A 22,320-nucleotide genomic window follows, 5' to 3' on the forward strand; every position below is an offset into this window, starting at 1 on the left:
TACCCCTCCAATAGCTGAATATCCTTCTCTGTACCCCTCCAATAACTGAATATCCTTCTCTGTACTCCCTCCAATAACTGAATATCCTTCTCTGTCCCCCTCCAATAACTGAATATCCTTCTCTGTCCCCCTCCAATAACTGAATATCCTTCTCTGTCCCCTTCCAATAGTGAATATCCTTCTCTGTACTCCCTCCAATAACTGAATATCCTTCTGTGTAACCCCTCCAAGAACTGAATATCCTTCTCTGTCCCCCTTCAGTTGTAAGATTTTGCAATAATTTCAAAATTTTCTACAGTTCCAAAGATTTATTTTTGATTAAAGAATACCTGGGTAGAATATACCTTTAAAAATCCAGGGATCAAAATGGCCATCAGACCTCGTGGCAGAAGACAAAAGACAGTCTCTGTTCAAAGTACGGCTGACAAAATGACTTGAAAGACAGCCTGTGTGTGTATATGAAAAAGGATAATCAAAGATGGCTGTCCGACCTCATGGCAGAAGACAACACACAGTCTGTGTGCATATGAAAAGTGAAAGTCAAAGATGGCTGACAAAGGATTTAGAAAAAACCCCAGCCCTGAAGCAGTGGAGTATTTAAACTGTCAATCAAAGGCCGTTCGGGGAGTTTCCTGCAGGACAATTGATGTTTGTTTACAGAAAGTCTACAATGTTCACACAAAGGATTAACCACTTGAGACTGCCAATCAATTGCGGTTGGGCATGACCACAGGACAATCAGATTGTTTACATTAACATCCAGGGCTGTTTACTCAGCAATTAAGGAAATAGACATGTTTTTTTCAAACCAAGACTGCTCTATTCAAACCCATCACGATGAATGGGGTTACATTCAAAAACCCATCATACATTCAAAAACCCATCATAAGGGAAATGGTTAATTCATCCAAACCCCATCACAGTCAATGGGGACAGTTTGCATCCCCTTTATTCAGCCCAGATACATCCGGATTTGGGCGGGAAGATTTCGGCCCCAAATGGGGTATAAGATAGCTTCTCAAGAAGCCATCTCTCTCTCTCTCTGCAGCCTCATCTACAACTCGGGAGCCCGCCCAAGGGAGTGGAATACCAGCAGTTACTTTTAAACACTGGGGTATTTCCATTTTCGGGGTGGTGAAAAATCTAAGACCGCAAGGGCACGGGGCAGGCGTTCATTGGTGAGCATACACTTTCTGGCCCATTACAAGGCAACTTAGAATAGGTATAGGGGTGGGAATTAAGGGGAATTTTGTTAAAACTGTAATTTTAGTCAATTTTCCCTCGTTGTGTCCGTTTTCTCCTCCGCTATTTAAGTAAGTGTTGCACTAAGCAGAAAAGTGCTGTAGTGGACACTAAGTGTGCTGTATTAAAAGTGCTGTATTGAAGTAACAGTGTTGCACTGAGCAGAAAAGTGCTGTAGCGGACACCAATTGTGCTGTATTAAAAGTGCTATATTGAAGTAACAATGTTGTGTTAAGCAAACGTGCTGTACCAGGCATAAGTGTGTTGTATTGATTATTTTTAAGTTGTTTCTTCCTTTTTGTTTCAATAAATACTGGTCTGCTTTGCACCCAACCACGAGTAACGTTTTTTTCTGTCTACATCGCTGCCGAATAAGTCCGGCGGTCAGAACCAGGAATAGGGGAGCGATTCGAAACTGCACGGGGGTCCCTGTAGCAGCTCAGAGGCTTCTGACAGGCCAGAGACAATAACCCCAACCCCGCTAATAATTCCTACAAAATGGAGACCGCGGCAGGACTGAATATCCTTCTATGTACTCCCTACAATAGCTGAATATCCTTCTCTGTCCACCTCCAATAACTGAACATCCTTCTCTATACCCCTCCAATAACTGAATATCCTTCTCTGCCCCCCTTCAATAACTGAATATCCTTCTCTGTACTCCCTCCATTAACTGAATATCCTTCTCTGTCCCCCTCCAATAACTGAACATCCTTCTCTATACCCCTCCAATAACTGAATATTCTTCCTTATCCCCACTCCAATAACTGAATATCCTGATCTGTACCCCCACCAATAACTGAATATCCTTCTCTGTCCCCCTCCAATAACGGAATATCCTTCTCTGTCCCCCTCCAATAACTGAATATCCTGATCTGTACCCCCACCAATAACTGAATATCCTTCTCTGTCCCCCTCCAATAACGGAATATCCTTCTCTGTCCCCCTCCAATAACTGAATATTCTTCTCTGTCCCCCTTCCAATGACTGAATATCCTTCTCTGTACCCCCTCCAATAACTGAATATCCTTCTCTGTCCTCCTCCAATAACTGAATATCCTTCTCTATCCCCCTCCAAAAACTGAATATCCTTCTCTGTCTCCCTCCAATGACTGAATATCCTTCTCTGTACCCCCTCCAATAACTGAATATCCTTCCAGTAACTGAATATCCTTCTCTGTACTCCCTCCAATAAGTGAATATCCTTCTCTGTCCCCCTCCAATAACTGAATATGCTTCTCTGTCCCCTTCCAATAACTGAATATCCTCCTCTGTCCCCCCTCCAATAACTGAATATCCTTCTCTGTCCCCCTCCAATAACTGAATATCTTTCTCTGTACTCCCTCAAATAACTGAATATCCTTCTCTGTCCCCCTCCAATAACTGAATATCTTTCTCTGTACTCCCTCAAATAACTGAATATCCTTCTCTGTCCCCCTCCAATAAGTGAATATCCTTCTCTGTTCCCCTCCAATAACGGAATATCCTTCTCTGTCCCCACAAATAACTGAATATCCTTCTCTGTACCCCTCCAATAACTGAATATCCTTCCCTGTACCCCTCCAATAATTGAATATCCTTCTCTGTACCCCCTCCAATAAGTGAATATCCTTCTCTGTCCCCCTCCAATAACTGAATATCCTTCTCTGTACTACCCCAACAATAACTGAATATCTTCTCTGTGCACCTCCCATAACTGAATATCCTTCTCTTTACCCCCAACAATAACTGAATATCCTTCTCTTTACTCCCTCCAATCACTGAATATCCTTCTCTGTCCCCCCTCCAATAACTGAATATCCTCCCTTGCCCCCCCTCCAATAACTGAATATCCTTTATGAAATAAGGAAAGCAAAACTGTATGCAGTACTCCAGGTGTGGTCTCACTAGGCCCAGATACAGCTTTAACATGACCTCTCCGGATTTATATGTTATACCCCTTGCTGTGAATTCCAACATTCTGTTTGCTTTTTTAAAATTCTGGGAACATTGTGCTGCTGGTTCCAGTGACCTTTTCACTAAAACCCCAAGATCTCCCTCCTGCTCCATTACCTCAAGTACATTCCCATATAGCACATGCTCCACATCAACCTTCTCTCTGCCAAATTTCATAATCCTACATTCATATTAAATTGCACCTGCCATTTCTCTGCCCACTGATCAAGCTTGTCAAGATACTTTTGAATTTGTGCTCATTAAGTGTGGCCATAGGAGGTAACCTTCCAACTTCGTACCCCCCTCCCCCACCACATCACCCCTCCCGCCCCCTCCCCTCCCCCTCCCCCAGCGAAGGGCCTGCCCACTGGGATTGGGTTGATTGTGTGATGTGAACTCAAACCTATTGCTGTCCAAATGAAGAATTCAAACCCATGTAGCAAAACAATAATTTTTCTCCAGATCTCATATGAACTTGGTTCTTCAAAAAGGTCTTTGTGCTTAACCTCATTTTCTGCTCTTTCTGTACCTTGTGTGTACTCAAAGAATAATAAAACTACCCCTCAGTTAAGGAGACTTACTGTCCCTTACTTAAAATAGAGCGCCAAGTCGGTAGCAACGATAGCAATATCCATCAGATGGAAGACATGTTCGTACTGCCTCCTGTTCAAGTTCTGGTAAATGTTCAAACCCTGGAAGAGAACGAACAAGACAGAGTTAAGATGGTTGCCCGGTGATGCTGTAGAACAGCACTGCACCTGTGGTTCTCCATGCAGAAAGTATCCGCTCTTAGATATGCTGTTAGGGAGGGGACAAGGTAGCAGTCAAAGTGAAGCTTTTCTTTACAGTGAGGGAGGGAGTATGGAAACATGCATTTATATAACAATTATCACATTTCTCAGGACATCCTCAAGCCCTTCACATACAATCAGTTGATGTGAAGGGCAGTCAAGGCTCTTATGTGGTTGGCTGCAGCAGCCATTTTGCACACAGCAAATCCCACCCACAGAAATGAGATGAATGACCAATTCATTTATGGTGGTGTTGGTTAAGGGAGGAATTTTAGCCAAGACTACTTTCTGCTCTTCTGCTAGTAGTCATTAGAAGCAACCATTCAATGTTCCACCTGAAGGACAACGCCTCTGACAATGCAGCACTCCTTCAGTAACTGCATTGAAGTTTCAGGCCAGAATATGTGCTCACGCCCTGCAATGTGGCTTCAACTTGGCACCTGCTCTCAACTGAGCCAATCGATGGAAGAGAATAATCACAGAGAGTTGATCTCTGCCATTCTCATGCATCTCCTCGCAGTGGTTCAAGAGCTTTGCTGGCTGAGCTCTGTAGACCGGTTGTCCGTGCACTCTCCCGCATGTGAAAATGGTGAGTGTTGTGGAGGACAATGTTCCCCCAAGGTGAACGGCCGTGCATTAATCAGGAGGTCCCGCGCAGGCTGCTCACAAGCTGCTGCTGCCGGAAGATATTGAGCAACAAATTTAAAGGGACCGCGCATGGAAATAAAAAATGAGAGGGGACATTGGCGGAGAATCTAAAAGGTGGGAAGCAAATTACATAAAACTGCATGAGGGACAAAAAGAATTGATTTGCAATTTGATGAGTAGCAACAAACGTAACGTGTTTCTCAAGTTAGGAATATAGCACAAGCCATTTAAGATCATATTCATTATTGTCCCCAATTTTTGAAAGGCCAAACCAATGCCCAGCGATTTCTGTTTCATGTCACAATTAATTCAAAATCCTCCATCCTATGCTTAGTGCACAAACACTCCTTAACCTCCAAGAAGTTCTGTTGACTCCTTTTGTGCCAATCACTCCTTTTCCCCTCAATGATGCTTAACACTCTATAAAGCCCCAGACGATGTCATTCCGCATATTTGCATATTTAAAGAAAGATCCTGCCGGTTTCAGGCGCGTTTCCATGCCGCCTGCTCAGAAGAGCGGGTTAAAATAAAAGACAGTGGGAAGGGAGCAGGACGTCGGTGGGACAGTCTCCTGCCCGATTTCCGCCAAGTGGGCAGGGATAAAATTGCCCCTTTAGTCTTTTTTTCCCCCTGTAAATTTCACGTTAAAAAATTAAGTTTTGCATCATCGAATTAAACTTCCTGATTTGCCTCATCCTCTCCTTTAAGCTTTTCAACCTGGTGGGTTCCTGCACAATGAGCCTTGAACCTTCACCGTGGTTGCCTGGATTCCAGTGAGGCTGTGACTAGTATCACGGAAAGCCCTAAAACACTTGCATTGGCAGACAGACAGGCCAGATCTTGCTTCTCATCCAGTAATTCACTCTCAGAACAGTGCTGAAGAAGAGTAATACCCAAGACATTAATCTGTCTTTTGCATTCAGAAGCTGACCAATCTGTAGTGCCCATGTAACATTTACAAGATTACACAAAGTAGGGTTGTATTCCCTGGAATTTAGAAGGTTAAGGGGTGATCTGATCTAAGTTTTCAAGATATTAAGGGGAACAGATAGGGTAGATAGGGAGAAACTATTTCCACTGGTTGGGAATTCTAGGACTAGGGAGCATAGTCTAAAAATTAGAGCCAGACCTTTCATGAGTGAAATTAGGAAACACTTCTACACACAAAGGGTGGTAGAAGTTTGGAATTCTCATCTGCAAATGGCAATTGAAGCTAGATCAATTGCTAATTTTAAGTCTGAGATTGATAGAGTTTTGTTAACCAAAAGTATTAAGGGATATGGGCCAAAGGCGGGTATATGGAGTTAGGTCGCAGATCAGCCATGATCTCATTGAATGGCGGAACAGGCTCGAGGGGCTGAATGGCCTATTCCTGCTCCTGTGTTCCTATGTTTCTATTTTCTGTTTGTATTTCACATTTCCAGCATTTGTGCTTTTATTTTTATCCCCATTTATATATTCTCAACTGTTTTATAATATTTCTTCAGTTCCCTCAGTTTTTCACTTTTTATTTTCCCTCTTGGAGTTAACATGGGTGAAATTCGTCTTGAAGTCAATGGAAAAGAAAACAGGGCGAGGTGTAAAAGGGGCTGCCAAGGCCCCATCGCCCAATTTGTTTTACTGACCAAGATGAATTTCACCCCCAGCCTCTCTTAACTGTGTTCTGTTTTATTTCACGCTAAGCTTTCTTTCTGGCTCAAGTCTTTGATTGTGTTTATCAGCCCATCATAGTGCTGGGATTAGTAAGAGGGCTCCAGCTAATCACAGACGCCCACATAATTCAAAACCTCACCTCGTCAGCGAGTAAAGTTTTGCTAAACTCCAAGTGGTGACGTTCCATAATCGAAGAGCCATGAAGTTTTGCCAGTGGGTGCTGGGATCTGGTAACAAATAAATTAACAATTACAAATAGTGGGTTGCTTGTTATCTCAGACAACAGTAAATTTTCAGAGAAACTGAACAAAATAAGCATGTGAATCCAGGGGCCATATTGTCCTCAGTTCAATAATTATGTCAAAAGTAGATATAAGCAAAAATGGGTTTAATGTCTATAATAAGTGCAAATAGAAAGAAAGACTTGCATTTATATAGCGCCTTTCATGACCTCAGGATGTTCCAAAGCGCATTACAGCCAATGAAGTACTTTTTTTTTGAAGTGTAGTCACTGTTGTAATGTATTAAACGCGGCAGCTAATTTGCGCACAGCAAGCTCCTACAAACAGCAATGTGATAATGGCCAGATAATCTGTTTTAGTGATGTTGATTGATGGATAAATATTGGCCGGGACACCGGAGTTAACTCCCCTGCTTTTCTTCGAAATGGTGCCATGGGATCTTTTATGTCCACCTGAGAGAGCAGACGGGGCTTCGGTTTAACATCTAATCTGAAAGACGGCACCTCCGACAGCGCAGCACTCCCTCAGTACTGCACTGGGATGTCAGCCTAGATGTGCTCAAGTCTCTGGAGTGGGACTTGAACCCACAACCTTCTGACTCTGAGATGAGAGTGCTACCCACTGAAACAAGTCACCATCAACCAGGCCACTCGCATCCCTTTAACATGGCCTTCAGTCCCCAAAGAGGAAAAGGTGGCACACAACCACCAACAGAGAACTGCACCTGGAGCAGAATCCCAATACTGAAAATCCTGCTCTAGTAATTTGATAAGGCCCGAAAACGGGTGCAGGCATCACGATGTGCAACTACCCTATGCCCGTTCATTCCTATGCAGGCAGCATGCAACCTTTGTGCTGCCTGTTAATTTAAATGACAGCAGCATGCAGCCCAGTGCTACATTGCGCTGTTGAGTGGCTGCACCCTCCAGCTGGGGGCCCAGATTCTTGCGAGGCTAGCACCAATTAAAGCTAGCCTGCACTTCTTAAAGCCAGCCTACACCTCTTAAAGGGGAGGTGCATTCTGGCTGCAGCAGGTACTGGAAGTCGTTGTAGAGGACCTACGCAGCCCAGCACTAAATGCGCTGTTGAGCGGCTGTATGTCTCAGTAGGGGGCCCAAGTTTGTGCATGGCTAGCACCAATTAAAGCTAGCCTGCACTTCTTAAAGCCAGCTGGCACCTCTTAAAGGTAAGGTGCATTCTGGCTGCAACAGGTACTGCGAGTCATTGTATAGGAATGCGTGACCTACAGGATGAGTGATTATACTGCAACATGGCAGAGAGAGGGCTCCCAGATTTTCATTTGCAGCACTTGAGGCTCGAGGAGGTGGACAGGAGGAGAGGTGTCCTTTATCCACAGGGAGCCAGGAAGCCCTCCAGACACATGCTGAGAAGGGAATGGGAGCAGATAGCCGTTGCTGTCAATGCAAGCAGTGTAGCCCCGAGGACCTGGATGCAGTGCAGGAAGAAGTTTAATGACCTCACACGAGTGGTCAAGGTCAGCAAATTCATCTTCAAATGCTATATCCCACCATCTGCACCACTAGCCTCACACACTGCTCAATGCACCACACCCCCATCACTCAACTACCTACAATCTCAATCAAACACAACTCAGACCTCACATTCATAGTTTCACCTCACCCTCACACACTTACCACTGCTACAAGCCTCACACCCACATCTCACAGCTTGCACACACTGCCAACTATTCAACCATGACAGGCACATCACCCAAACACATTGCACCACACTCACTGACCCAGTTCCCTCTCTCTTGCAGGACAAGGTGGCTCACAACCAATGGCAGCAGGACCTAAACAGCAGTGGACAGGCGCGCCTGCATGAATTGACCTGCATGGAAGAGACGGTGCTGGAGATAAGTGGAGCGGCCATTGCTGAGCCCGTGGCCAGTGGCAGGGCTGAAACAATACAGGATGACGGTATCCTCGTACCTAATCCTCCTTCTCACATCCCACGTCGCCTTCATCCCACAATCTCTTCTGATTTACAAGCTGGAGATGGTGTAAGTATGCACTTCCTGCTTTTCATCCCCTCCCCTCACTGCAACCCTACCCTTGTTCCTTTCTCCTTTCAGATAGCCAAGAACTGCAACCTGGCCAGGCAGTGGTGGAGGAGCAGGAAGTGGAAGAGGAAGAAGGAAGTGATGCAAAAGATGCACCATCACTCGATTTCACACTCGCAGCCACCAGCTCAGATACTGACATGCCGCGTACTTTAGAGGATGGGTTAGATGCGGGATCTGCACGTGGTCAGACACCGGGCATGAGTGGGCTGCTGCCAGGGCAGGGAGAAAGGGTAGCACAGGTGCCAGCTCCTAGAGGGCGAGGTCACACACGAGTTCTGCTGCACAGGACTCGCATGAGCATTTCGATAGGGCGGCCGACAGAAGATGGCTGATAGCTATGCACAATTAAATGCTTGGTGCATTGGCAGGACAGCCAGAAAGCCTGAGGAGAATGTCAAGGAGCATGGAGGAGTCCGGCACCAACCTTGCACAGGGCTTTGCACAGAGCTTGGAGCCTGTTCTTTCCAGCATGGACGTGATGGCCAATCCATTAGCGCACTTGTGGACCCAAACATGACGCAGCGTCTGATGGCCGATGTCTCAGCTTCCATTGCAGCACAAGCAGAAGCCATCCAATGTCTGAGTATTGCAGTGGCAACTCACACTGAAGTCATGCAAGCTCAGCTTGCTGCCACGCAATCTCAGACTGCTGCCATCGTGGCTGTGGTTACCAGCGTTGAAAGGGGCTGGCAGGGTGTCACAGCAGTCCAGCAATCTGTCCTCCAACAGATTACTAGGATTGCTGAGGCGCCGCCCCGGGGGAGTGGCAGTGGCTCCATGGAGCACGAGCCTCTCGCGGGATGACAGCATTTGTCCTCCCACCACTGCCACTCCACCAGTGCCCTTGCTGTTGCCTGTCAGCCAGCCAGCCCAGACTGCTGCCACCCATGCCGAGGTGGGGCAGTCTAAAGCTGGGCCTCCTAGACCCAGAGCTGCTCAAGGTCATCCTCCAAGGCCATCTGCAGTTTCCCCCACTGAAAGTCAGCAGCCTTCCATCAGCCATGCTGCAGCCACTGGGGTAGCACTGTATAGGAGCACTAGGATAGGCAAAGGCACATGGAAGAGAAGCACTAAGGGAATGCACAAGGGTGATTAGTTGACTTTGTTATGTAATATTGGATGGATTGATGTATAAAGTTGGTTTGGAAAGCTTGTTTTGTGGTGGCTTTATTGTAGCATTGTGCCCAAGAGGACTGTGATGGTCTGTAACAGAGGGAAGGGAAGGTGTGGGTCTGTGGGTGAACAGGGAATTGAAGTTGTGTTCACTGGTACAGCAGTTGGTTCAGTTGATCACGGGCAGCCCGGCCAGAAAGAGGCTGTCTTGGTTGCCTCCTCCCTTTCTCCTCCTCCTCCTCTTTCTCCTCAGCTCTTTGCTATATACCTATTGGCAAGGGCTGTGCCCTCATGATGGTGAAGTTGTGCAGCATGCAGCAAACCACAACAAATCTTAAGACGCACTCTGGCGAGTACTGAAGGGCTCCTCCAGAGTGGTCCAGGCAGTGGAAACATTGTTTAAGGACACCAATGGTCTATTTGTTCAAATTCCGTGTGGCACCATGGCTTTCATCATATGCAGGCTGCCCATGTGTGGTTGGGTAGCGCATCGGAGTCATGAGCCAGGAGGTCAGTGGATAGCCCTTGTCACCCAGTAGCCACCCTCTGGTTTGTTGTGGTGGCTGAAAAGCGGATGGTACAGCGGACTGCCACAGAATGAAGGCATCATGGCTGCTGCCAGGATACCGAGCATTGACTTGCATGATGCGCTGAGTGTGGTCTCACACCAGCTGGACACTGAGGGAGTAGAATGCCTTCTGGTTGTGGTACATCTCCGAATTCACATGCGGCCCCTGCAAAGCAACATGCGTGCAGTCAATGGCACCCTGCACCATGGGGAAGCCCGCTATCCTGGCAAAGCCATGTGCTCGCTCTGCCTGCTTCTCTCTGGCAGAGAATGAAATGTATTCAGCTCTCTTTGCATACAGAGCCTCAGTCACCTCCCTCATGCAACAGTGAATGGTGAACTGTGAGATGTGGCAAATGTTGCCTGGTGCAGCCTGGAAGGAGCCCGCAACATAAAATTCACGGCCACGCTCACCTTCACGGCCACTGGCGATGCTGGCCTCGCCCGGCTCTGAGGCTGCAGTTCTCCTACAACAGGTGGCAGATTTTAGTGAGCACCTCCTCGGTGAAGCTGAGATGTCACATGCACTGTTCCTCGCTGAGGCCGAGGTAGGAGAATTGTTCCCTGGAGACCCTGGGTGGATATGGCCTCCTGATGAGAGCCCTTCTCCCCCGGCTCCCTCTTTGAGCAGTTTGTCCTCATCTGTGTCGCTTCTGCTCATTCTCCCTATCATGCTGCAGGCCAAGGGGGATACAAACTACTGCACCCATGTCTGGAAGCAACTGGTTTGAGCAGAAGCCTTGAAGTAACCTGCCACACCTCCCTGGAGACTTCAGCAACTTCAAATAACACCAAGAGCCAGTAGAAATAAATCAGCAACTAACCTGAAAGCAGGTGATGATCATTTAAATAGTGCTGGTGGGGTGTCCTTCTTGCTGCTGAATGTTAGTTCAGCTTTGCGTGCTTAAGAGAGGATGTTAGCTGTAGCTTTGAGGTCGGAATGATTGACTGACGTCACGATCTGCATACTCTGCATACTTCCGGCACACGCTCCCACCACCCACGCTAGTGACCTCACCAAAATGGCGTCCGGCGCATGCCACGACAGAAGTGTGCGCGCGTGGTGCGGACACCATCTTGGGCACAAAACAGCACCCGTAGCGCCGAAAAACTGGGCGCTACGGAGCCGAATTTCTCGACCCCTGAGTCCACACAAACAGAAAGCTCAGCAAATATTAGGCAGATGGGCAGGATAGGCTGTGGGAGATGGTGAGGTTGAAGATGAGGTGGCAGCTGAAGATTGGTGATGGCATGACAAGGCTCCATCCTAAGTAACGGTAGATTCCCCTGCTTTCTCAACGTATTACAATAGCCTTACATTCAGATACTATCAGGTCAATGTAAATGCGTGCACAGTTAAATAAGCTCTTCTGCGTTTCACATCATGGATGAGCCTTGGAAGAAGGGTCGGTCACTCCAAAGGCAACTTGAGTATTTCCGGAGGTACAGCTGCTGCCACTACCAGATCTACAATTCCTGCCACTTCATCACCAACTCCATCATGGCATCTTACCAGAGACACCCAGAGATACCAACTTCAAAGAAACCCACTGCATTAAGGTAACAGTGACACGCCAAATCCATGCACTTGATGTGCCTTTCAATTAGCTGCGATGACATGCCTTAGGTGGACTCACATGATCAATGGTGGGTCACAGACCTGAAACGTTAACTCTGTTTCTCTCTCCACGGATGCTGCCTGGCTTGCTGAGTGTTTCCCGCATTTTCTGTTGTTATTTCAGATTTCCAGCATCTGCAGTATTTTGCTATTGTGAAGGATGGTTTCTGTTTATTAAAAACTTACTTCATCTGATACAAGTTGTTGGTCCCTCTGTGATCGATATCATGACAAAACCCTGCAGTTAACATGGCCAGTGCTTCCAGGTCTGTGTAATAGCGTTTCAATTTACCAGTCTGCAAATGCAAAGCAAGCTGTGAGATCTCGCGCAATTGATCAGTACATCGCAGGTGAAAGGCTGTGTTAATGCAACTTATAGCAGCTCTCTGATTGGAGCAGTGCAATTTACTGATCAACATATATTTTTAAATATTAATCAGAAATGATGGGCCTGCAAAACCGTGATGGTGCTGCGTCGCCATTAGGAATGGCAGGGTGGATTTCAGTTGTGCCGCACTGTTACACGTCTGGGAGGAGGGGAGCCGAGCATGGCGGCCAGAGGCCGACCCGTGAAGAGAGAGAAGTAGGCCCCGGGCCGTGGAGCGTGGAGCCGGCGACGGTGAAGAGGAGGCCGCATTGGAGCATTAACATCCCGACGATGTGCTCGCGAGTCGGGCAGAGGAGCGCAGCGCAACGAGCAGCAGCAGCAGACTCACGACACGCTGCAGCACGTCGGCCGGCAGCTCCATTTCGGGTAACTCGCAGTCCGGATGGGAGGAGGGGAGCCGGGCATGGTGGCCAGAGCAGGAGAAGCAGGCCACCACACGTGGAGCCGGCAACAGTGAGGAGGAGGCCGCAGTGAAGAGGAGGACAGAGCGGCTGAGGGATATCGTGCTCCCACTGCCACGGGAAGCCATTGTATTGACTCTGAACGCGGCGCTGTATGTATAGCTGACGCGTCCCTACGGGGAACAAGCATTCCATTGTACTTGTTACATATGGCAAATAAATCTAATCTGAATCTGAATCTGAATTTGAATCTGAATCTGATCCCATTGGAATTCCTGGGCTCAGGCTATTTACATTAGCTTGGTGCCAGTATTGGTGCAGCTGGGTTGCCCGCTATGTTGGCTGAGCGATCAATAACAACTTGCATTTATATAGTGCCTTTAATGTAGAAATGTAGAAAAATATCTCAAAGGTGTTTCACAGAAGCGTAACTTAAATGATGAGTGCCAAAGTAGCGAAGTGGTTATGTCACTGAATCTAACAATCCAGAGGATGGGATGAATAATCTCCGAGTTCAAATCCTGCCATGAAAGTTTGAGAATTTGAATTCAGTTTTTAAAAATTTAGAAATTAAAAAGCTGGTGTCAGTAAAAGTCACCACGAAGCTGTTGGATGGTTGTAAAATCCCAACCATTTTGAGAATAATACAATGGTTTACTCCTTTGCCTCTAGCCACTTTAGAACATCTACTGGGGATATATTCACACTCAGGTTGGCTCGGAAATAGTTTTTTGTATAGTAAATAATATTGAAACAAAGGAAGAGGAAGAGGAAGAAAGGAGAGAAAGATTTCAGAAATTGAATGCAATAGCATGATGGAATTCCAAATGGGGACCTGTTTAATTTATTCATAGATGTCAACATATCCCTTAAAAGGCAAGAGGGAAAAATAACTTTAATGCAGATTTAGAAGCTCAAACGTTTGAGCGAATAGTCTTACCATCAGAAGAGTGAACATGGTCTGTCCAACATTGAATCCATGGCGCCAATTGTGATAGGTTATTCTTCGGTATCCTTTACTTAACGAGAATATAAACCGGACTAGCACCTATGAAATACCCACAGGACATTTTGTTATTGCAGGAGATGAGGGAGGCTTTATCTCTGGCATTCAATGAAATGCCTCATCTTTGACAGTTAAAGGAAAATAAGGTCAGAGGGTAACATGGTGCAGTGGTGCTCATGCCTGGAACCCCACCCCCTCTGCCCCCCGCTCTCCCGCTCCCCAATAATGATGTGGCAACCAGAGAACAGGCACTTGCTAACAGCTAGGGAGGAACATTTGAATAAAATGTCAATTTTGGTTTCTTCTGGACACTTCTGAATCATAGAATGACAGAAGAAGTCTACTCACCTCCTTGCCTGTGCCAACTCTTTGAAAGAGCTATCCAATTAGACCCACGGCCCTGCAATTTTCCTCCCTCAAGTATTTATCCAATTCCCTTTTCAAAGTGACTATTGAATTCCACCACCCTTTCAGGCAGTGCACTCCAGATTGTAACAACTCTCTGCCTAAAAAAAATTCTCCTCATCTCCCCTCTGGTTCTTTTGCCAATTTCCTTAAACCTGTGTCATCTGGTTACCGACCCTCCTGTCAGTGGAAACAGTTTCTCCCTGTTTACTCTATCAAAACCTCACCTAATTTTGAACACCGCTATTATATCTCCCCTGAACCTTCTCTGCTGTAAGGAGAACAATCCCAGCTTCTCTAGTCTCTAGTGAGGGGGCTTGACAGGGTAGAACAGTGAGGATGTTTCCCCTCGTGGGGGAATTTAGAGCTAGGGGGCATAGTTTCAGAATAAGGGGTCGCCCATTTAAAATGGCGATGAGGAGGAATTTCTTCTCTCAGAGGGTTGTGAATCTGTGGAATTCTCTACCCCAGAGAGCTGTGGAGGCTGGGTCATTGAATATATTTAAGGTGGAGATAGACAGATTTTTGAACGATAAGGGAGTCAAGGGTATATGAGGAGTGGGCAGGAAAGTGGAGTTGAGGTCAAGGCCAGATCAGCCATGATCTTATTGAATGGTGGAGCAGGTTCGAGGGGCCAAATGGCCTACTCCTGCTCCTATTCCTTATGTTATGTTCTTATGTCTCTCCACATAACTGAAGTCCCTCATCCCTGGTACCATTCTAGTAAATCTCCTCTGCACCTTCTTCAGAGCCTTGACATTCTGCCTAGAGTGTGGTGCCCAGATCTGAGTAAATCACTATTTATTTCAGCAAGTTTCTGTTTATATTCTAATGGCTTTATTAATCCTGCTCTCCCCTTATAGTATCAAACCTAGATCCAGCAAGTTCAGTAGCTAAGTGATCAGGAGTCAGAACCGTGGCTATTTTCCCCTCAAGAACCTGCTGCTTTGGCTGAAATCATCTAACTCAGCACATAACAGCAATCAAACTTGGACCTTCCTGTTCTGTATGCCTAAACTTGGCACAATATTAACCACCTGAGCCATACCGCACACTTTAAAAATTATATAAAATTCACGACAAAAATTACCCAATAAATGCCAATTAAAGAAGGTCTGAGATATTTTCTTTTACGGGATAAGGGTGAGGAGGAAGGTATTGGGATTGGTTCAGTTAATTCAATAATCTCATTGAAATTCATCTCTGGAATCTGGTAACTCTGGAGAACCCTCCAGTCTCCTGGAATTTCGCATCCAATTTTTCTCCTGCCATTTCCTGTTAAGGCTTGTCACATCGTGGAGTTACTTACCTCACGTGGGATATGGAATTTGTTCACAACTTTTATCTCATAATACATCTGAATGGCACATCTCACAAGGTCCATCTCAGTGTGTTCTAAATCACTAAATCTGAATTCATAAAATTCCATGTTTTCACGACACGGGAGTTGCTCGTCCTGGAAAATAAAATGATGTTGTTTTGTTTAGTCTCTGCGGAATCAGTGTTTATGTAAAAGGAAAATGCGACTGCACCACTGCACTCACTCACATTCTTATGAAGCAAAAGTGGATTTACAAAGGATGTTTGCAGTGTTGCTTCTAATTGTATGCTTTAAGCACATAATTCTCAGCACAACTACAAGATTGTCATTAGCAGAGAAACCTATAAACTCACTAATACGCAAACCATTCATAGGAAATCTGCATGGTCAATAAATATCAATTCCACTTTTTGCACTCATTGAATAGCAAGGGGGAAAAATTCAGTATCGCCCCGTTTGGGGCGCCATTATCGGCCGTGCGCAAAGTTTAGTGCCTGGCGCTAATTATCGCCTCCGACGGCAAACTTGGCTTTTATCGCCCCTGGAGGTGATTGGAGCGCTAAATCAGGCGCTTCACACCTGTCTTAAGGCGCAAAGGCCGAGGAGCGAGGCGCTACCTCAGAGCGCTGGCGAAGCAAGGAAGGGCAAATCAAAATGAACCTGAAAAGTGCTGCTCAGTACTCAAAACTCCTTCACACAGCGTTGAATCTCTCCAGAAGTCTCTCGCTCGCTCTCTCTCAGAATGCGTGGTGCAAAAATGTCACCGACAAAAAAAGGCAGGAAGCGGTCGCCTTTAAATAGCGCTCCCCCAGTCCCTTTCTGACTGCAAAACGCTCCCCTCATCCTTGTCGTTGCTAGCGGCAGGCGGTAAGGCAGGGGGCGCCACTCAATATCCGGTCCGGGACGCTACCAGGGCGTTGCGCACTCGACTGACGTCACAATCTGCCGGCGCAGGAGATCGTGGCGGTAGTGTTTAGTGCTGCCGCAAAATGTCTAGTTAATTTCACAAGCGGCGCAAACATCGACGCGCCCGAGCGCTAGTTGCTTTGCGCCCCATTAGCGCCCTCTGAAGGCGCTAACGGGAGGCGCAAACAACTGAATTTTTCCCCCCAAATATATTCATTGAGGGATCTATAAAATAATGAAATTGTTAGATCCGTGTATCTTAATGTTGTGTCCTTCAATAATCAGACAACGGCGGCAGGGAACGATTCAACAGGTGTTTACTGAATGAGGGTTACTCTAGAACTAATTGTACAGATCACTACTCAGGGTTTATATACAGGTGTGGTCACTGCCGGTACTACAGTATACAGGAGCTGTAAAAAGTAGTTCTCCCCTTAAAGATACATACATTACAGAAATCTCTTTTGTCACTGAATCGAATGAATTCATAAGGGAGTCAAGGGTTATGGGGAGCGGGCAAGGAAGTGGAGTTGAGGCCGAGATCAGATCAGCCATGATGTTATTGAATGGCGGAGCAGGCTCGAGGGGCCAAATGGCCGACTCCTGCTCCTACGTCACATGTTCTTATGTTCTTATCAAGTGATCTGCATCATCACCAAATATCAAATTTGTTCTTAAAGAAAGCCTCATACCATTAGTTATAACAATGCTGATGAAACCTTCATTATTAATGAAGAACTTGTTGGTGAAACACCACAGGGAATAGAGTACCGAAGAACACTTCCTGTTTCGTCCTCCATGACACTGATCTCAGCCTCAACACTGTGGAGAGCTGCTAAGTGGAGAGTGTTTATCTATAAGGAGGGAGAGAAAATCAGAGGATGAGGTGTCTCGGAGCCACCTACCAACTGGTTCAGAAACCATTGCTGAAGATCTGGCAGCGGGCTTGTGCATGTGTGTGTGTACTGTGCTCATCAAGTTGGGGTTTTCAGTACTGATAAATGGCTTGTTTAATGCTTATTTGTGGTTAAAATGCCTTTTTGTCATGTCAGTCCAAGTAATCTGGTGAGTCTTACCAATAGTTCTTGTAATTCTTCCTCTTCACATTCATCGGGTTCCTTTCCAAATGCTTCCCTAGTTGGCTGGTAACAAAGAAAGTAATTTACTAATTACTCAAGTAAGTAAACTCTGATAAACACTGAAAAAACATTCAACCAGAACTTTCTATTATGGCAATGATTATTTTTTGCAATCTCCTTGTGCAAATATAATGCTATCCTCAATGTGGTTCAACTTGTTTGAGCTGAGAGATCGGTCATTGTTTGAATTGGGGACTACTGTAAAAGTCTCTGGCCTAGAAATTGGCCCGAGGCGCCCAAGCGGCGCAAAGTTCGCCTGGGCGCAGGAATTTGCGCCGCGATCGCCGCATTAACGATCGCCGCAAATTCAGTTGAAGTGCCCCTAGAGGGAGACGGGGCGCGGCTCGAGGCGCTCCGCGTCCCTCTTAGGGCGCTGAAAGTGAATTTCGCAGCGCTGTGGTACTGCAGGCCTTCCTCCCACTGTTAAGGGGGAGGGGCCTGCAACAGCACGAGCCCTGATCGCGAGTGCCGGCAAAAGAGCCCGGCACCAAGGAGAAGTGCCGGGCTCTCGGGAAACAGCCGGCAATGCCGCGGGGGGGGGGACCAGGAGGCCGGGGACGGAGGTGCTGGCAGGCGGCCGCCGAAAAAGCAGCCGCCCCGCACCTCCACCTTAACTTGCGCCTCTGCCGGCGCAGCAAGGCCCCGTGAACCGGGCGCGGGTAGTGAACGGCACTACAGCGGCGTTCGCTACCAAATATCACGATCGGGGCGCGAATGGGGCACTGCGCACACCGATGACGTCATCGGTGGCGGCGCAGCGCAAAAGGCTCACGCCACCATTAGCGCCCCTGCTGAATATCGCGGGAGGCGCAGCCAGTGGCGCTACAGCCACTGACTGCCTCTTTAGGCGCTAACAGGTGGCGCTACTCACCCAATTTTTCCCCCTCTATTTCTCCAGTCTATTAGTGCAATTTGAATGCAAATTGAATTTAAGCAACCATATTTATCAGCTTGTTTGGTGGCAGCTCTATATTGATTTCACTATGTGCCTACTTCAGTGGATGAGCCAACTCTAAATCTGTGAACATGCAAGGAAGAAAGTAAAATCGCTAGGCAATGCCAGTTTGTATGCCCCCATATCCCTTTGTTTCCTTCTCCCCCATGTATACAGCAAGCCTCCCTTTAAATGCATCAGTGCTCTCTCCTTTAACCACTCCATGTGGCATCGGGTTCTGCACACTGTGTAAAGAAATTCCTCCTAAATTCTTTACTTCATCTGTTAGTGGCTACTTTATATTTATGCCCCCTTGTTCTGGACTCACCCACAAGTGGAAACAATTCTCCATATCCACTCTATCAAACCTCTTCATAATTTTAAAGGCCTCTATCCAGTCTCCTCTTAGTAGTCTCTTTTTCAGAGTAAAGAGCCTCGGCCTGCTCAATCTTTCCTGATAGTTGCATTCTGTCAGTGCCGGTAACATCCTTGTAAATCTTTTCTGCACTTTCTCAGGTGCTTCATAATCTTTTTTTTTAGTATGGACACCAGAGACTACATACAATACTCCAAGGTTGTACCTTTGGAAGTGGCTTAGTGATTTGCAGTGAATGGTGAGACATAACGGTACTGCCCGCAATGGTGACAAGTGTGAAAGGAATGGCTTGGTCATTGTAAGGATGCTTTTTGGTGTTGGTGTGGGGTGGTGCCAACCTGGCGCATCATGTGGCAGCCATATGGGTGTACAGCATCAAGTTAAATAAATCTGACCATGATGAGGCCATCCCTGGCCTCCTGGGCAACAATGTGCTCGGGTGCTAATGCCCTCTGTCCTGTGCAGCATCAGGTGATTGCGGAGAAGGTTGGTGTTGTTGTTGGTGCTGCTGGTGTGCCTGGTTCTGCTGGTGGTGGGGCTCATCGTGGTCCGATTCTGAGGACCAAGGTGAGACAGTATGAATGGCACCCATGTTGATTCAATAGATGGCAGGTGAAGTACAAATGACAGAAGCATTCTGTCAATGGTGAGAGAGTTCTTCCAATGAGGTGAGACTGGATGGAAACTTTGCTGGAAAGACTTGCAGCCTGCAGAATCTGTGCTGGAAATGGACTGAGCAACAGTTTCTATCTGTGGAAAGTGATCATCTGTCAGGTGGGAGCTTTTGCTGTACATTTGATGCTGTCAAGTAATTAGCTGGCGCAATGGCCACGGAACTCCCGCCTCAGGTTGACAGACGTGCTTTCTGAGCAGCGTGGTTGACGTGGCCATGCAGTTAAATTTAAAAAGTAAATTAAAAAAGTCTGTTAAGTGTTGTGTATGTACCTTTAAGAGAATAACTGGTCTCAGACTGCAATACCGGCAGTGACCACCCCTGTATAAAAGGCGCTAGAGAGCCTCTGTTTTGTTAGATTCGTTTATGCCTTTCACCAGTAAAGTTCTGTTTGTTTCTCTCCTGCTAGTCCGTGTCTCAATCATTCACGGACTTAACACTGGCGACGAGGTAGAAAGAACTTACCTGCAACTCAGCAGCAGCTCCGACGACGTTGAAGGTCGGAAGAAAAAAAAAAATAGAGTCCATTGAAACTCGAGGAACGGGCGTCGACCGTCAATCATCGGGTTCAAGGCTTTGCAGGAGCAACTTTCCAGAGCCAGGCTGGGTTCCTCGGTCCGTGGTTTCCCAGCTAATCGGGCTGGTGGCAGGTAGTGCTCTGATCCTTCCTGGGCTGCAACGGGGCCGGGCAGCGAGTCGGGAAGCAAGGAGAGAGAGAGAGGGTGGAGCATACAGGGCGCGGCCGGTGTTTCGAAGCTGGGCAGCGTTCGGACCTCAGAAGAGGGAGGGAAGTGTTCCAGAGGGTCCGCTCCACGACGGGAAGATAATAAAAGAAAATGAATTAATATTTAACGCGCAGGAAACCGTGGAAAGCAGCGCTAACAACAGCGGGGAAGAAGGAAAAGCGCGGGAGGCGCCATTTTGTTAAATCGGAGAAGAAGGCAAAGCGCGGGAGGCACCATTTTAGATTTGCAAGATGCCGAAGACTGGCTGTATCACTGCTTTTGATAATACATTAGAGGACTGGACCACGTATGTGGAAAGAGTAGAGGTATATTTTGAGGCAAACGATATAGCGGAGGGGAAAAAGGCATCGGTATTGTTAAACTCAATGGGCGCTAGAACGTATGGCCTATTGCGGGATCTGATTACTCCAGCCAAACCGAAGGCGAAGAGTTTTAACGAAATTGTTGCTGTTCTACAGGAGCACTTAAACCCTGCACCGCTGTTGATAGCAGAAAGATTTAAATTCCACAGGAGAACTCAGCACAAAGATGAGAGCAATGCTGAGTATCTTACGGAACTACACAAGCTATCAAAGCACTGCCAGTTCGGAGCAGGACTGGCAGATACCCTACGGGACAAATTTGTCTGTGGACTCCTGAGTGAAGGAACACAGAAGAAGTTACTCACAGAAAAAGAGCTGACGTTAGATAAGGCTTTCAGCGTGGCAGTATCATATGAAGCAGCAGCCAAGGGAGCTGCAGAAATTCAACAAAAACCACAGGAATACAGCACCCACGAAATGACACGGGGATTTGCAAAATGTTATCGCTGCGGCAGAATTAACCATGACCAGAAGGACTGCTGGTCCAAAGACAAAATATGCAGACAATGCGGGAAGATTGGACACATTGCATGAGTTTGTAGGTCTGGGAAGAAGACCAGTGACAACAAAAAGGCTACTAAGGAACCGTACAAGAAAGTACAAAAGATGACGGACAGTAGTTCCAAAGACCAGATGAGTGACAGTGAATCCGAGAACAGGAGATTAAGCTGTCTCAAACTTCTTAATGTAATCGCAAAAGAGGATCACCGAACCATTTGGGTCACCCTCACGATAGCAGGGTCCCAAGTTAAAATGGAATTGGATACAGGATCAGCGCTAACTGTCATGAATCGACGAGACTATGAGCGGCTATTTTCACACATACCCTTGAGAGAGACATCCATCGTCTTGACGACGTATACGGGGCAAAAAGTATACCCCAGAGGAAAAATAAGGGTGCCTGTCGAATACAATGGCAAGAAAATACGGAAATTTTATCTCTACATACTGCCAAATGGTGGACCACCGCTATTGGGACGGGAATGGATCAGGAAGATAAACTTAGATTGGCATTCTATTCATGCAATGACGGTGGACGGTAAAAAAGATGAAGACGTCACTCCTGGACGATTGTCAACAATCTTAGCTAACGCCAAAGAGGTATTTCAACAAGAACTGGGCACGCTTAAAGGCGTAACCACCTCGTTAAAAATAGAAGAGAATGCAGTTCCCAAGTTTTTCAAAGCGAGACCGGTACCATATGCAATTCGTCCAGCCGTCGAGGCAGAGCTGGAGAATCTGGAGAAGGCGGGCGTGTTGTCTAAGGTCGTTCCTGTCATGAAAAAAACGTTAAGCAATAAGTCCGGAGAGCCAAGGAAGATTCGCATCTGTAGGGATTTCAAGGTGACGGTGAACCCTGTCCTTCACACAGTACAATATCCTCTTCCAAGGATAGAAGACATCTTCGCCTCACTGTCTGGAGGGAAGCGTTTTACAAAAATTGACCTAGCACAAGCATATTTGCAGATGGAGGTTGAAGAGTCCTCTAGGAAGTATCTCACGATAAACACTCACAAAGGTCTTTACCAATATCATCGATTGGTATTCGGAGTAGCATCGGCTCCAGCGATATGGCAAAGAGCGATGGAACAAGTCCTACAAGGGATTCCGGGGACTCAGTGTTACTTGGACGACATCCTTGTAACAGGTGAAGATGACAGTGAACACCTTAACAACCTAGAACAGGTGCTCACTAGACTACGGGAACATGGGCTGCGAGCCAACCGCCCCAAGTGCGAATTTTTTAAGAAACAGATATTGTATTGT

At 46.7% G+C, this 22,320-nt stretch overlaps 1 protein-coding gene across 2 annotated transcripts in view; it reads right to left on the bottom strand.

Annotated features, from left to right (window-relative positions):
- LOC147122603 (rod cGMP-specific 3',5'-cyclic phosphodiesterase subunit beta-like) overlaps positions 1–22,320 on the bottom strand; it is a 133,614-nt gene that overhangs the window by 53,572 nt on the left and 57,722 nt on the right. Inside the window, exons 11-17 of one of the 2 annotated variants that reach the window (XM_086007509.1) lie at positions 17,400–17,465; positions 15,406–15,552; positions 13,626–13,733; positions 12,083–12,192; positions 6,409–6,496; positions 3,769–3,869; positions 354–446 (exon numbers count right to left, since the gene is read on the bottom strand). In XM_086007509.1, coding sequence (XP_085863635.1) covers positions 374–446; positions 3,769–3,869; positions 6,409–6,496; positions 12,083–12,192; positions 13,626–13,733; positions 15,406–15,552; positions 17,400–17,465 — 693 coding nt within the window. In that variant the 3' untranslated portion in view covers positions 354–373. Of the gene's footprint in view, positions 1–353; positions 447–3,768; positions 3,870–6,408; positions 6,497–12,082; positions 12,193–13,625; positions 13,734–15,405; positions 15,553–17,399; positions 17,466–22,320 lie in introns of those variants that run through there. The other variant, XM_086007500.1, reaches the window with a different exon arrangement.

This window comes from Somniosus microcephalus, chromosome 2, assembly GCF_052327205.1.
Source record: "Somniosus microcephalus isolate GS21.2 chromosome 2, FLI_Smic_1.0, whole genome shotgun sequence".
In the NCBI taxonomy this organism is placed as follows: domain Eukaryota; kingdom Metazoa; phylum Chordata; class Chondrichthyes; order Squaliformes; family Somniosidae; genus Somniosus; species Somniosus microcephalus.